The sequence below is a fragment of the Haliotis rubra genome, unplaced genomic scaffold, assembly GCF_003918875.1.
Source record: "Haliotis rubra isolate DU_JTF1 unplaced genomic scaffold, ASM391887v1 Scf223, whole genome shotgun sequence".
Classification (NCBI taxonomy): domain Eukaryota; kingdom Metazoa; phylum Mollusca; class Gastropoda; order Lepetellida; family Haliotidae; genus Haliotis; species Haliotis rubra.
In genome coordinates, this window is record NW_025766259.1 from 727,262 (window position 1) to 742,470 (window position 15,209).

The following is a 15,209-nucleotide window of genomic DNA, read 5'->3' on the forward strand; positions in this document are numbered from 1 at the left end:
ACATTTTGAAAACTTAATATATGGTGTATTTGAAAGGAGTAATACTGATCTAACATTATTAGAAAAAGAGTCATACAAAGCCCTTTGAAACCTTTCAAAAAAGGGCATACTCAGTTGTAGAACCAATAAAGTTGTGAAATGTAGATACCAAAGGTTTGAGCTACTTGAATATTGCTAGACAAAGGGACATTTGATCTGTGGAATATTGAAGTCCTCCCCCTTGACATACGACCTTGTTAACCCTTATCCCACCAAGCTTTCTTCATATCCATTACCGCCAAGTGGGCCTGTGAGGCCCGGTCACTCCTTTTGATTTATGTAAAAGGACCTGACAGGATATTACGTTCTTCTGCACTAATAGAACAGTCACTACTGTCACTAACACTTTCTTCAAAGAGAGGTTCGAACTCATAATCTGATCCACTGTCAGAGGGTACTGCATCAGCACCACTACCATCATCATCTGCAGCAGCAGGTTTGAGCAAAACGTCGCGAAAATTGCCTCTCAAACTTCCTTAAGTGGCATTTAGAAGCTGGTATGATGAAGAGGAACACTTTGTATGGATAGACAACTTCTTTATTGCAGTGGAGGCGACGTTTCGGTGTAGATCCTAGCACCGTTATCTAGCAAATGATACACAGCATCTGCACAAGGAGAAATATATACATTTGGGTTTATACAATAGAAGAGGTTGATGTGTGTTGACATGAGGCTTGTTGTGAAATGATTGAGGCCAGTAGACAAAGGGTGGGTTATTCTTGATTAGTTGATCGTAAGCTGTAGGGATGTAATAACGTTGATCTCTGTTGATTGTCGGGTTGAGCCGTTTGATGTTGATTGCCTCTAAGAGTTCTCTTATCCCTTGGCCTACCTATGGGATCACATCTCTCCCCCATCATCAGCGAGATCTACATGACAGAACTCGAAGACAAGGCCCTCCTCACCTCACCCTTCACACCAATATGCTGTTTCCGGAAAGAAGACGACACAGAAGGACCCCACCACCTTGCTTCAACGAGACCACAAAACCCTCATGTAAGAACTTAGGGACAGAACGAGATAGGTTCGACTCTACACAAGCAGCTCACAGTTCCCTATCATAGACCACTCTACGCCCGAGCCACCATCAAGGTCCACAAAGACCCCATCAAAGCCCATCTCCTAGTCTGTTCCAGAAACACAGTCCATTACAATACCAGCAAGCATCTCGACCATCTTCTCGCCCCTCTAGGTAAATTAGGTAAATCCTTTATCTCAGACTCCAACGAATTCTGCAACAAGATCAGCACCATCGCCCAGCCAGGCAAAATAATGAGTTATGATGTGGTTGATCTATTCACCAATGTACCAAGAGACGAAGCCCTAGCCATCATTAGAAGAAAAGTTGAAGGCATCCGCGCTAAACCTAAACACCCATCTCACAGTAGAAAGCACCATCCGCCTCATCCATTCCTGTATAAGTTCAACATACTTCACCCGGCCTGATAAAATCTACCAACAAACCCATGGTCTACCTAGGGGGATCATCTCTCTCTCCCATCATCACCGAGATCTACATGACAGTACCCGAACACAAGACCCTCCTCACCTTACCCGTTACACCAATATGCTGGTTCCGGAAAGAAGACGACACTTTTGTCATAATCAACCCCCCGATGATCCCATCTGCCTTCTCAAACACCTTAATGCCCAGCATCCACGCATGAAATTCGACGTCCAAGTAGAAAAAGACAACAACAAACTCCAAACAAGTGTCTACAGGAAACCAACTCGCACAGACCAATATCTTCACTTCTCATCTAATCACCCACTGCAAGTCAAGAGAGGTATAATCGCCACCCTAACCAGAAGAGCAAAGAACATCAGCTCCACAACCCAAGGCCTTGAAGTCGAGTTAGAACACCTTCGCCATGTCTTCATAAACCTTGTTCAGTACCCAGCTACTCTAGGAGAACCATCAAGACCACCTAAACCCAAAAGACAAACCACCACGTCAACAATCATCCCCGTTCATCACCAGTATACCATATGTCGATACAACCAGCCACCATATCCGCAGATTACTAAAGAAGCAAGCCAACATAGATGTTGTGTTCCAAAGAGGAACATCAATTCAGCATATCCTACAAGGATCTACACAGAAACGTCGCATCCACTGCAGTGAAGAATTTGTCTATTCATAAAAAGTGTTCGACTTCTCAAACTTGCTCGACGATTCATCTTTGACTGGCAGTTACTATGCAATGTATTCATAAGGAAGCTTTATCAAGTGGTGTTGACTGGAAGCTGAGGGGGGTGACCGGGCCTCAGAGGCCCGGCAAAGCAGTTAATGCAATAATATTTGCTTTTTAAAATTAATGGTAATTATTTCAAAATAATTAAATTGAAACTTTTTTACAGCAATCAGTATTGTAATTTTCAGGAATACATTGAATACTGAACATTTATATAAAGAAATGAAGTTTTGGCATACTATCATAGAGCACTTCGGCCCTCAAATGACCCACTTGGTGGGATAAGTGTTAAAATGATTTGGACACATTATATGCAAAGATCTATATATGAGCCAGACGACATGATTTCACCGGCCTCTTTTATTTCCAGTTCAAGTGGACAAATCAGTGTGATTGTTATTGAACCATACACATTATTGATATACCTGAAGCTCAAGTTAAACATCTTGGACAAATTGTCTTGTTTGAGTTTGCTGAAACTCTGCCTTGTATGCATACAGAAATAGCGTCAGCAAGAACAGGTGTAAAATCGCTGCATATTGATATCGATATTTTGACAAAATGTCATGCCTCCACATGTTTGATTAGTGTTATCCAACAAGGAGGCCTAGTATATGAATGTTGTTTTCCCAGTAAACAATTGCTTTCATTTTTGACAAATTTTCATGAACCTTTGAAGATAGAGATGTAACATTCAATCAAAGGTCATCACATTTTGTAATGAATCCCCATGGACCAAGGAAAGATGTTTTGCCTCAAGTCTATTGGGTGAAATTGTGATTGTTGCAAAAATAAAATAAAATGTTTGGACATAACTGAACATGGTTCATTTCTGAGCTTGTAAATAATCAAGCAAATACTCATGTTGGTGACAATCCACATGGCAGTAATTTAACACTTTCTTGGAACAAAAAGAATTCTTAAAAAATGCCTAACAAGTTAGTATCAGGTCCGATATTTTGCATATCCAAGTTTCAGTAATGAGTTAGCCTTGTGGTTAACATGTTCGCTCGTCACGCCGAAGATCTAGGTTTGATTCCCCACATGGGTACAATGTGTGAAGCCCATTTCTGGTGTCCCCCGCTGTGATATTACTGGAGGATTGCTAAAAGCGGTGTAAAACCAAACTCACTCACTTCAATTATGAAGACTGTTCTGGTCAAAAAACAGAAAAGTCACCTGTTAGTACAGGACCAACAGGTTGGAAGCAATACGATGAGTCTTGGCAGGTGTTCGGGAAGTTGTAAAACTGTGGGATATTTGAGGAAACTAATTTCTGCCTGATTATATTACTATCATTGTTTCAAATTTTAAATTATGGAAAATGCTGTCTTGTTCTGTTTCTAGTTGGTCAAAAGAGTTATCAGGAACAATACTCTCTAGTCAATACCATGGGATCTTACTCCTAAAATGATATATTTTAAGTGATGGCTTAAGATATAACATAATATTTTAGAATAATTTGTTTCAGAAAAAATACTTGTAATTAATCAGAGCAATAGGCAGACCTGAGTGCTGAGGTTCTTTTTATCTTAATGGTAATTTTACATACACAATATATACTTTCAGTTTTATCAACATCCAGTATCTTTGCCCACAGTATCAGAATACCATGCAGACTTCCCTGCTAACTTGGGCACTCACTTGAGATTTTAGAAGTGAGTGAGTGAATTGGGTTTTACGCCTATTTTAGCAATATTCCAGCAATATCATGGCGGTGGACACACATTGTACCTGGGTCTTCGGCGTGACAAGCAATCACTTTAACCACTATGCTACCCCACTGCACCTTTATGACAAGCCTCTTACGGCATGCAAAGTCTCCTTATACGTGTTACTGGAGGTCATTGTGCCCATGTGGGAATCAAACCCGGGTCCTCATCGTGACAAGAAGGAACCACTGAACTGAACCACTAGGCTACCCCACCTTCCCTGAGATTTTAGGAAACAGGACCTTACAATGTTTTCACAGGTAAAACGTTAAATCATACAACACGCCATAGTAACAGACAACAGACCAGTGTACTGCTTTATGACACTTCTGACAACTACATCAGTCCCAGATGATGCTGGCAAACCACTGATTTATGGTGTGTGGGCATTGAGCCATCAGGTGATAATAATGATTAGTCTGTTAAGCCACAGGAAAAACGTTATCATTATATATTTGTCGGTAACATGAGCGTATAGGATATCATGAGCTGAATCCAGGAGAAACTGCTATTAACCCATTTAATTGATAACAATTCAGATATGTTTAGCCTCACCACGAAGTGTATCAGTAAAAGTGATATCATATTCAATGGGTGCATAATGATCAGAGTGATATATTCTGACAGAAACTGGTTTATGTGCTTTTAGGTAGGAACTCAGATTCTATTTTGCCCTCAATCTCTTTTGGGGCTACTTATCGTCAAACAATTTCCTGCTGCAATATTGATTGATTCCGTGAATCAGAGCTTTGTTGCCACATCCTGTAAATATACGAGTCTGGGGCAACTCTGACAGGGAGTGAGGGAATGAGTGAGTGAGTGAGGTTTTACGTCGCTTTTAGCAATATTCCAGCAACATCATGGTGGGGGACACCAGAAATGGGTTTCACACATTGTACCCATGTGAGGAATCGAACCCATGTCTACGGCATGATGAGTGAATGCTTTAACCACCAGGCTATCAAACCGCCCCTTAACTCTGACAGTAGAGGGTATTAAGTCATAACCCTTCTGGTTACACTGGCATACAAGGAGTCAGTGTGCGAAATAGCCACTGGCTCGCTAGCCCGTGTCTAGTAAAAATCCAGTCGGGCCAGTGACTGTGGAGATCTACTGGCCCGACTGTAACCAGAAGCGTTGTGACTTGCTACCCTCTACTGTCAGAGTTAAGGGGCGGTTTGATAGCCTGGTGGTTAAAGCATTCACTGGCCAGTAAATTTTCATGGGGTCATTTTGAAAATATAACACTCTCACCAATACACTTTTAAATCATGCAAGATTATGGCCTGATAACATGTCCATCATATTGGCAGCTTAATGATGAAACCCGTGTCTACATTCAAATTTCGGGCTAGTGAATTATTGTGTGGGCTGGTAACTTCCAGGCATGGCTAGCCCGACTGGCTAGCAATATTTCGAAACTATTTCGCACACTGCGAGGAGTGAGTGTAAGGTTCCAAGTCCCACTACAAAAGATGTATCATACATTAAGCATGATACTTTCCATGGTTAAAGGCTGCATTTGAACAAAGCGATGATTAACATGCACAAAACTGGCTATTGTGTTGTCATGAAGTGCCATCACTGGGTACATGGCATCAACTTCATAGTTTGATGCTGTCAAACGAGAATACCTCAAAAGTGTTGTTAAAAAGTCCAAATCTTATATAGAACCGACACAACTGATCAGAAATGCTGCAAGTCTATCATCTCACTCACTGCAATTTGATTATTTTGATGCAGGAGAATTTCCTGCTAAAGTTGATTTTTCTCTAAAGAGATTTTTCAAACATTTAGTCTCAGATTAAGTGAAACTGCATTTCTGGAAGTTAATTTTTCAAGTTAACTTTAAACATTACAACTGCTTAATTATGTATGCCATGGTGAATTACCTTCACTTTGTTCTAAGATGGATTAAATGTACTCTTTTTGTAGCAAAACTAAATTCTAAGGCCCATTTAAACAACACTCTAGAAAACAAACCCATTGCTATCTGAAAAATATCTAAGTTTATGATGATGAAGCTGACCATTATTCCATCACTACATCCAGATGCAATCTTTACTGATCAGCGACATTATTGGAGGGGATTGGACTTTTGATAGGACATTCTTCAACTTCATTGACAAATTTGAAAGAAAATTGCAGGATATTTTAGATGACGATCAATCAACGTCCTAGAAATGAACCAAATGAACCAAGCTGACGACAGACCAGCACTTAAAGTACAACAACATTGAGTCAACACAAGGATGCTGTTTGTTCATGTTGATGAGGCTAAGGTGCTGAATGTCAAACTAATCACTGGCACATCTCAGACAACACCACATTGTAATTAAGGACGTGAAATCACACTGGTTGGCCTGTCAGCAAATAATTGTATGCTTTCATGAAAATATCAACACATCATTGTTACGAAAGGAAAACAAAGCGCTTCAAGGAAGACTGTGATCGGCATGACTGGAGTAGTTCAGTGTTTGTTCTAGCATTTTCATCCAAGCTTAATTTGTATCAGAGACTAAAACAGTAAGTGAGTGAATGTACTGGCAAACAAGGTTAAGCTGAGCACCGACCCGACAATTGACTTGTATTAGCATGTATGAGTGCCACCACTGGCTTGCCATTGTGAGCGAAGGTGTCCCAGGTTGTCCGCGAATCAACTGTAGTGCTACACCGACCACGTGAGAGCTTTATGAGCAAGGCGTGTGCAGCTATGCGCGGAATCAATTTCACCGTCATGCAATGCACGTGCACTACACACATATATACATACATACAATCATTTGTATAGCACCGATATCCAGTACAACTGCTCAAAGGCTTTGTTTTCCCTCGATCATTGGATGTCCATCACAACGGCACATCGTATTTTCAATCTCAACTCCCTGGGGATCATACACGCCTTGCTGCCTACTAGGCGCACCGAGCTAATGTGGCTTTCCCATCCTTACGAGGTACCCATTCACAGCTGGGTGGACTGGGACACATAGTCACAGTACTTTGTCCAAGTTTACTGCACGTTGCTGGACACAAAGTCTGCACACAAAGTTGACTCCAAGGTTTTTTACACAGGTAGGCTCGATAGGGTTGTGCACCTCCAAGCACAAAGTTGACTCCAAGGATTACTAGCCTGGCTCGATCCCTCAGACAGCTCACCCAGCCTGGCGCCTCAGACAGCTCACCCACCTCGCCCCTACAGCCTACATCTGTTCTACCTTTCACAAACCAAATGGGTTCGCTCATTGCAGTGCACCGCCTACTTCTCGTAAACGTGTTCTCTGCGCCGGTCCAACTTATCCTTGTTTGCCAGTAGCTGCCTGTTGACCTGTCAAAGTTATTCTTGTGACCTGGAAATCATTGGGTAGACAGGCTTGAAAACAAGGGGTTGATGTCATGAGCATCTATCCACGTCTTTAGGGTATGGTGACCAACTATCAACCATGCTACTCACTGCTTTAAAGTTGGCCACTGTTTTGTGAATCTCAATATAATATTCCTGTTCTTTGTGTGGCAGGCTGTTGAGTCATCTGAAAAGTGACATCCTTACTTTATCAGGCTCCTGATGGTGTAAACATCTTTGGTTCTGACCTCAGGTCAAACATAATTTCAATTCTGCTACTTTTGACATTTCTGTCTTGTGGGATCGAGACAACCACAGATGTGATCTGAAGCCAGATGCCCTCTCTGCATGACCAAAGAAGCTAAGTCTGTTAGCAAGCTCACAAGCTATTGGACTTTTCAGTTGGAATTTCTACATCAAGCAATATCTACTTGTTTGTTGTTTAACACTTCAATCTGCAATATTCCAGTTAACTGACAGAGGCAGGAACAAACATGTTTGGACCAAACGAGCAAGTGATTGATATTGATAGCAATGAGTCACTGCCACCAGGATAAGATGGTAAGCGGCCATTTGAAACAAGGTGATACTAACTGTACCCAACCGATCACAATTCTGTTTGCTTTACATGACAACTAATAAAGGATCTGATAGTGTGAGGAGGGGGGAGGCATTCATTGACCCAAGACTTCTGATTGGTCAAATAATCTTGGCAAAGTACTCAACGGTCACATGTTGATTTGTCCTACCTGCGTCTAGTGTAAGCTTAAATGATATCCATCAAAAGTGCTCTCTTGGCTAATGCTTGAGAAGCACACTCACCTGGGCTGAGATTCATTGATTCCATCCCAATCTACATGATCTCTGTACATCCTACTGTAAACAAAGATCACAATCTGCCTCTCCATCAAGCCTAACAATACGGGCTCAGGTTCTCCTATATAGTCCAACATCCAGATTGATAGTTCTTGAGCCACAGAACCTATTGGGATTCAGGGTAGAGCCTTCAGATATTGTACCATGTAGGGAATCAAACCCAGGCATGACTAGTAAATACTTTAACCACTAGGCTGCCCTACTGCCCATTTTCTTTGTTTGAGAAAGAATCATACAGGATTCAATAACATATGGTTTTGCCCTGATACCACCCTGCCGTGCAGCAATCAAAAGTAGTATTTCCCTACATTATTAAATCACTGGACTTAATGGAGAGAAACATTTTCAACGAATTAGGGACAGAATATTTTTTAATTTTAAACGTTCTCATTCGCTAAACTATAACATAAACAATCAATGACCATATTTCAGTCAATACGTTTTAAAACCCCAAGAAACTGCTACTGGTAAACCATCAACCAAGTCAACCACCAGTGTCACAATCCATCAAGACTGGCATCAGAGTGACCCATTCTGACCTAGATTCCCGGAGGAGTGAGTCAGTTAATTTGTATGCCTTTTTTTTTAGCAATATTCCAGCAATATCACTGCGGGGGGACACCAGAAATTGGCTTCACACATTGTACCCAAGTGGGAAATCGAACCTGGGTCTTCGGCGTGACCAACAAATACTTTAACCACCAGACTACCCTACTGCCCATATTAGGTCTTACAGATGAAGTTAGGAGCAGACACTGATCATGCCAAATATATGCCTATCCCAATAGCAAGTGTTCTGTGTCTAAAAAGATCTTAGCAAGATATTCTTGAGACAAGGTGTTACATCCAGATTGTGTTACTTCTTTAATTTATCAGAACATACACCTTTTCTCACAAAAAAAAACACACAAAAAAACCAAGACGGCCTCAACACTATATATCACATCGACCTTGTACACATGCATTTGTGTCCATTTTCTTTTCATGCTGAAACTCTGGAGAGTTCCATAAAAAGAGATAAAAAACTAGGTGAAAGGAAAATACACTTTGAGAGATACTAATGCCATATGTAGAAAATCAAAGAAAGTGTTCTTGAATACCATAGACGTTCTACTGAGTGCCTCATCAGCCAGAGAGATTTACAGTAAGACAAGATATTTATCATGTAGCAACACAAGCTGAGATTTCACCTTGTCCACAAACAAAACCACATTGATTATAAATACAATGCAAACATGTCCACCCTAGTATGTAGTATTTGCATTATACGGAACTTGTACAGCAGAGGACTGAAGGCAGTGGATATTGATTATCCAGTCGTGAGCCTCACATAGAAGCTGACTGTGTAACAGAAGAATCATTTGTTTTTACAGTACATGATATAATAAATAAGTATATTGAATATGATAAATTTGAGTCAGTTGAGCAAATTGTTTCAAGTCAGGATGCAGGGATTTGAAATCTTTGGTGACGGGACAAACTTAATCAGCATGCACTGATCAAGTGGTAAGATCTGACCCAGCAAGCCTTGTACATATTTAAGCAGCGTTGAGTCCTTACGAGTTTTTCCTATAGCTTTTGAATCCCCAAATCCTGAAATAGGTAACTTTCAACATTACGGAATTAAGAAGGGTCCTTTGATTGAAATGCTTTACTTTGAACAGCAAAAGCATTTACTTCGAATGAGTGAGTGAGGAGGAGGAGTGGGTGGGTGGGTGGGTGGAGTGAGTGAGTGAGTGGGTGGGTGGGTGGGTGGGTGAGTGAGACACAGAGAGGAGTGAGTGGGTGGGTGGGTGGGTGGGTGGGAGGAGTGAGTGAGTGAGTGAGTGAGTGAGTGAGTGAGTGAGAGAGAGAGAGAGAGAGAGAGAGAGAGAGAGAGAGAGAGAGAGAGAGAGAGAGAGAGAGAGAGAGAGAGAGAGAGAAAGAGAGAGAGAGAGAGTGTGTGTTTTACACCACTTTTAGTAATATTCCAGCAATATCGTGGTAGGGGACACCAGAATTGGGCTTCCCACATTGTACCCATGAGGGGGAGAAAGCCAAAGCAATATGACACATATATTACAGTTCAATTTTTCAATTCATTTTTCATATATGCTTAACATTGTTATAAAAAAGATATCTTGAATTACATGTTCACTTTTGAAGACCCCAATCTGTCAGTGTGGAAATATCACTTTTGATCAATGTGATTGGGTCATTAATAACTTGGGGAATCAAACCATGGTCTTCAGCGAGATGAGTGAACACTTTAACCACGAGGCTACCCAACCGCACCCTTGAAAAGCAGAGCAAGGCGGGAAGAAAAAGTACCTGAAAAACCTGTCCTAGACCTCGCAGTATTTGTTTGCTACAAAAAACGAGGTTGGATTAGAATTGGTCCCCAACCCATGCATGCTTGAAGAGCTGCCAGGATAGTGTAGACTCAGACTCGCTGACTTGGTTGACACGTCACATATCCCAATTGTGTAGATCGATGCTCATTGTGTTGATCACTGGATTGTCTGGTCCAGACTCAAATTGATAGGATTTACCTAACTGATGTTGGAACTTTCTTCAATAGCTTGTAGAATCGCTTTAGAGATCAGTCCTAGTGGGACTTGCAGAGCTTCTTTGATGCCATATTTGTATGGGCTTGTATTTATATTTGCAGAGAGTGTTTGGCCTTCAGTAACAGTTGTGGAATCTCTTAGATGCAATCTGCTACTTTGTAAACTGGAACGTTTTACATTTCTTTATTTTTCTACAATTATATACAATTATGTTAATGAAGTCAACACTGTTAGCTGTTTGGATATTTCCTTTGGGCAAGAGGTTATTATCTCAGGATAGTCCATATTTGTATAAACTGTTCGTTGTTAAACAACACACTTGTCGCTTGTGACTAATTAAGTCTGTACAGACAAACCAATAATTGGATTGTTCGATAGTTTTTTGGCAGAAGTTGACGGATGACAAAGTAGACAGAAATGTTTTAGATTGCATCTTCTGTACTACATGGCCTGGCTTAACAAAAGCATATTTACGGTACGAAGAAGTTTGTATAAACTAAACTTTGTGTCTGCTTTAAAACCAGTGATTGATATCAGGAGCGATGATCAAACCTCTTGGTTTGTTTGTTTCTTGTTTACCGCCTCACTCAGCAATATTCCAACTATATGGTGGCATCTTTAATTTGTTTGCATCGGAAACATCCATCTTAGCTACCTAATATTGTTATTTCATCCATATTGTATTGGCATTAAGGAGCGTAATATAAACATAATGCTTGTGTATTTGAAAAGAATGGTCTTACAATGTCACATATTTTATTGTGTTCTTTGTGGATACAAGAATAACCATGGTTACACACAAACATTGCGAAGCTCCAATGGTTGAGTTCGCCCAGAGCTAATTTGTCTTGTCAGTTTTTTCCCCACATCAATGCATAAGAAGCTTGAATGGGGAAAAACAGTACAGTCGAACACCGTGGTCTCGATATTCGTGGGACCAAGAAAAAATATCGAGTTATCTGAACTTCGAGACATCCGACCAGGGCATATCATCACATATCACTATGAAAGAAAACAAAAAGTTTGTTAACTATCAGTAGTCAGTAGCGAGTACTTTGATTAAATTTCAAACTAATCAAATAACAAACAAGTGACAATATCAAAGTAGTGTTTACCGCATCCCTTTGATTCATGCCGCACCGTGTAATTTTGCTTGTTGGGACCATGAAATTATATCGAGATATCCTAATTAAGATCCTTAGTTATCAGAGTTTGAGACAATCGGTGCCCGACTGTAGTTCACTTTTCTTCACTTATTCTGTTTCACGCAATTATTATCTCCCTTGGATGTGAACAGAATAGGCAGAAAAACAAATAACTGCACTTGTAAAGTGCATAGTATTCTCAGCATGAAGGCTGTAGTAGGTTTTGAGGGGTTATAAATTAGTGGTTCTATTTGCTTCAAGAATCTCTTCAATCAAAGTTTTACTGTTCTTAAAGAGTGCTTATTGACTCATATCCCTTTCAACCATATTGTCTACAATGTGTTAATGGCTGATTGTGAGCCAAAGTGTCCTGATAGTATTGATTGCTGACTCTTACTATCATCAAATCAGCAAATCTGACCACCCGATCAAGTCAGTCGCCTCTAAAGACAATCATGGGTTGCTGGAGACAAATCCTGACCCAGATCCTCAGGGGTAGAGCGAACGATTGATGAAATCTTGCTTTATTCCTGTTATTGAACATCATGACAAAACTGTCGTATTGCTGCCTGCAGCATAAAACAGTGAGTGAGTGAGTGAGTTAGTATGGTTTTACGTAGCTTTTAGAAATATTCCGGCATGATATCATGATGAGGGACTCCAGATAAGGGCCAATGTGGGGAATCGAACCCGGGTCTTCAGCATGATGAGCTGACGCTTTAACCATTAGGCTAACCCACTGCCACAGCTTAAAACAACAGTCAGGAACTAACTGATATATATCATTCATATCATGATATGATATTAATTTTAATATTTTCAGGGACTAATCTCAGATTAATCTGGTCCTGTCCTGTAGGGTCCATATCCCAAATTTCCTAATTTGAATTAACAATATTGAAATTTCTAGGAAATTAATGATCATAGCAACAATAAATCCTACTTTGGACAATATCACAATATTTTTGCCAATGTGCCAGCCAAACACAGTTTCAAATCCTTGCATAAATCCCTCATATTGTCATTGGTTGTTATTTCAGGCATGGAAGCTGCGTTATCCTGCTTAACACATCGATGATAGAAGGGGTAACAAGACACAAGATTCTAACATCCATTTATGGACATAAATAAAAGAATGAACTTTTGAGGTTCAGCAAAGTCCAAGTCCTGGTATTTCAGCAAGCCATCTTCAATGAAAAGGCTTCAACCAGAGTACATCTACAATTTCTCCAGATCATCGTATGTGAACCCACAAATGACACTACTGCTATAATTACATGCAATATCTCAAAGAAAGTGCTGAAAATATTTGAGACTACATGCGAAAGTCTATTCCAATTGATAAAAATCTGAACAAAACAATCTTGTTAAGTGGAAGTAACATTACCTGGAAAATAGGAGATAACTTTGTTTGTTCATGTCTTTATGCTGGTTAATTCATCATCATTTGAAACCTCAGAACTAAAACTGTCAAAGGAGAAAAACGTTCAAATAGAACACTTACTTTCATAGGCAATTTATCATGTAACCAGGAAGTAATTTGGGCATGCAACGCTGGATCAGTTCAGAACCTCAAAGAATCCGACTGACACTGACTAGCTTTACCTGTCCTGCTATTGATTCCTTTAAAAAAGCAAAACTTTAATAAGGTAGTCTCTTTGTAAATGGTTTTCACTATAAGTAAGTGAAAGGTTGGAAACATCTGTTTCAAATAAGTGCCACAATTGACACATAGATACCTCTGGTTGGCCACTTCTGATTTGGAACTCCACTAGAACTGACTGTACCAGTGAAGCTTGTAGAGTCAAATTTTACTGTCAGACTTTAAACTGGCAGTTAAAACTGCAGACTGAGCCTCTCCTACATATGAGCAGACGTCAGCATAACAAGGGTAAATAACAGTGTTACTGCTCCTTCTATAGAGACAATGTCCAGCACCAGCCAGTACACGATAAATGAACCTGAGGAAGAAGAGTCGAGACTGCTGCCTCTCTACACCCTCATCCCAACTATCATCTGCATCACAGGGATGATCATCCTGCTGTCGGTGGCAACATTCTCATCATCATCTCATACATCCGTGACAAACAGCTTCAGACCGTCCACAACATGTATCTCCTCAACCTGGCAGTCACTGACCTTCTTCTGGGCATGATCAGCATGCCTTTCTATGCTGTCTACACCGTCACTGAATGGCACTGGCCCTTTGGGCAAGGATTCTGCAAGTTCTTCATGTTTGTGGACTTTGCGCTCTGCCTGGAGTCTGTCCTGCTCATCATCGTCATCAGCCTTGATCGACTAATCCTGGTCACCAAGGGTGCTGCCTATGTGTCGGAGGAAACCTTCAAGGTCGGTTACATCAAGGTGGGACTGTCCTGGGTGTTAGCCTTGTCCCTCTATGGTCCTGCAATCATTGGCTGGGACTACTGGGTCGGAGAGTCAATCGTAGAACCCGAAGATTGTGATGTTGAGTTTGCTCACAATTTCAAATTCACTCTCGTCACTTCACTGATAGAATTTTTTGTTCCGTTTTTGTCCATATCAGTTCTGAATACTTTGATATACATTAAGATCAGAAAGAGAGCAAAAATATTTGCTAAAAAACCAAACACACTTGATATCCATGCTACACCTGCATCGTCATCCATGAAGTTAAACAGTCATACAACTCAACAGTCTGAAACAACAGTCCTCAAAACTGGCCATATTTCAGAGAAACTTGAAAAGAAAAAAGTATCCAGCAATAAACATGATGAACCCAAACAGGGAAAGAAAAGCCAAACTCGGAGAGATCTGAAGGCAGCCAAAGCTCTGGCTGTTCTGGTGTTGGCTCTGGCAGTTTGCTGGGCTCCATACACCATCTCCACCATCATCATTGCCTTCTGTGACAGTTGCATCACCAGTGATGTCTACGAGTTCCTCAACTGGCTGCTGTGGTTCAAGTCCTGCATCAATCCCTTCCTCTATGCCTTGAACAGTGCTAGATTTACACACAACATCAAGAAACTACTGCAATGCAACAGAAGATGTTCATAAACCAGGGCTGGATTTAAATAATCTGATTTACCTTGCACCAGACATGAAAAAATAGCTCCACCAGACAAAGCTAGACATTTATCAATGTTGAAAGTGTGCACATAATCCTAAAGCATCCAGTTTGATCATGACAAACACCCAAAAGAGTGACAAACTACACAAAACACTGGGATTATTGGTTATTTTGTTGCTTAACGCCGCACTCCTCAATATCCCTGCTATAAGGCAGGCGATCTGTAAATAATCGAGTCTGGACCAGGCCAATCCAGTGATCACCAGCACGAGCATCGATCTACACAATATGGATACAGTGACG

The 15,209-nt window shown here is 40.7% G+C and overlaps 1 protein-coding gene across 1 annotated transcript; it reads left to right on the plus strand.

The window, feature by feature from the left end:
- Nucleotides 1-874: 874 nt before the first annotated feature.
- LOC124277540 (histamine H3 receptor-like) lies at nucleotides 875-14,893 on the plus strand. The gene is made up of 4 exons (XM_046713249.1): nucleotides 875-1,036; nucleotides 1,283-1,455; nucleotides 13,885-14,516; nucleotides 14,649-14,893. Exons 1-4 carry the CDS (start codon nucleotides 875-877, stop codon nucleotides 14,891-14,893), a joined length of 1,212 nt encoding a protein of 403 aa, XP_046569205.1.
- Nucleotides 14,894-15,209: the final 316 nt, after the last annotated feature.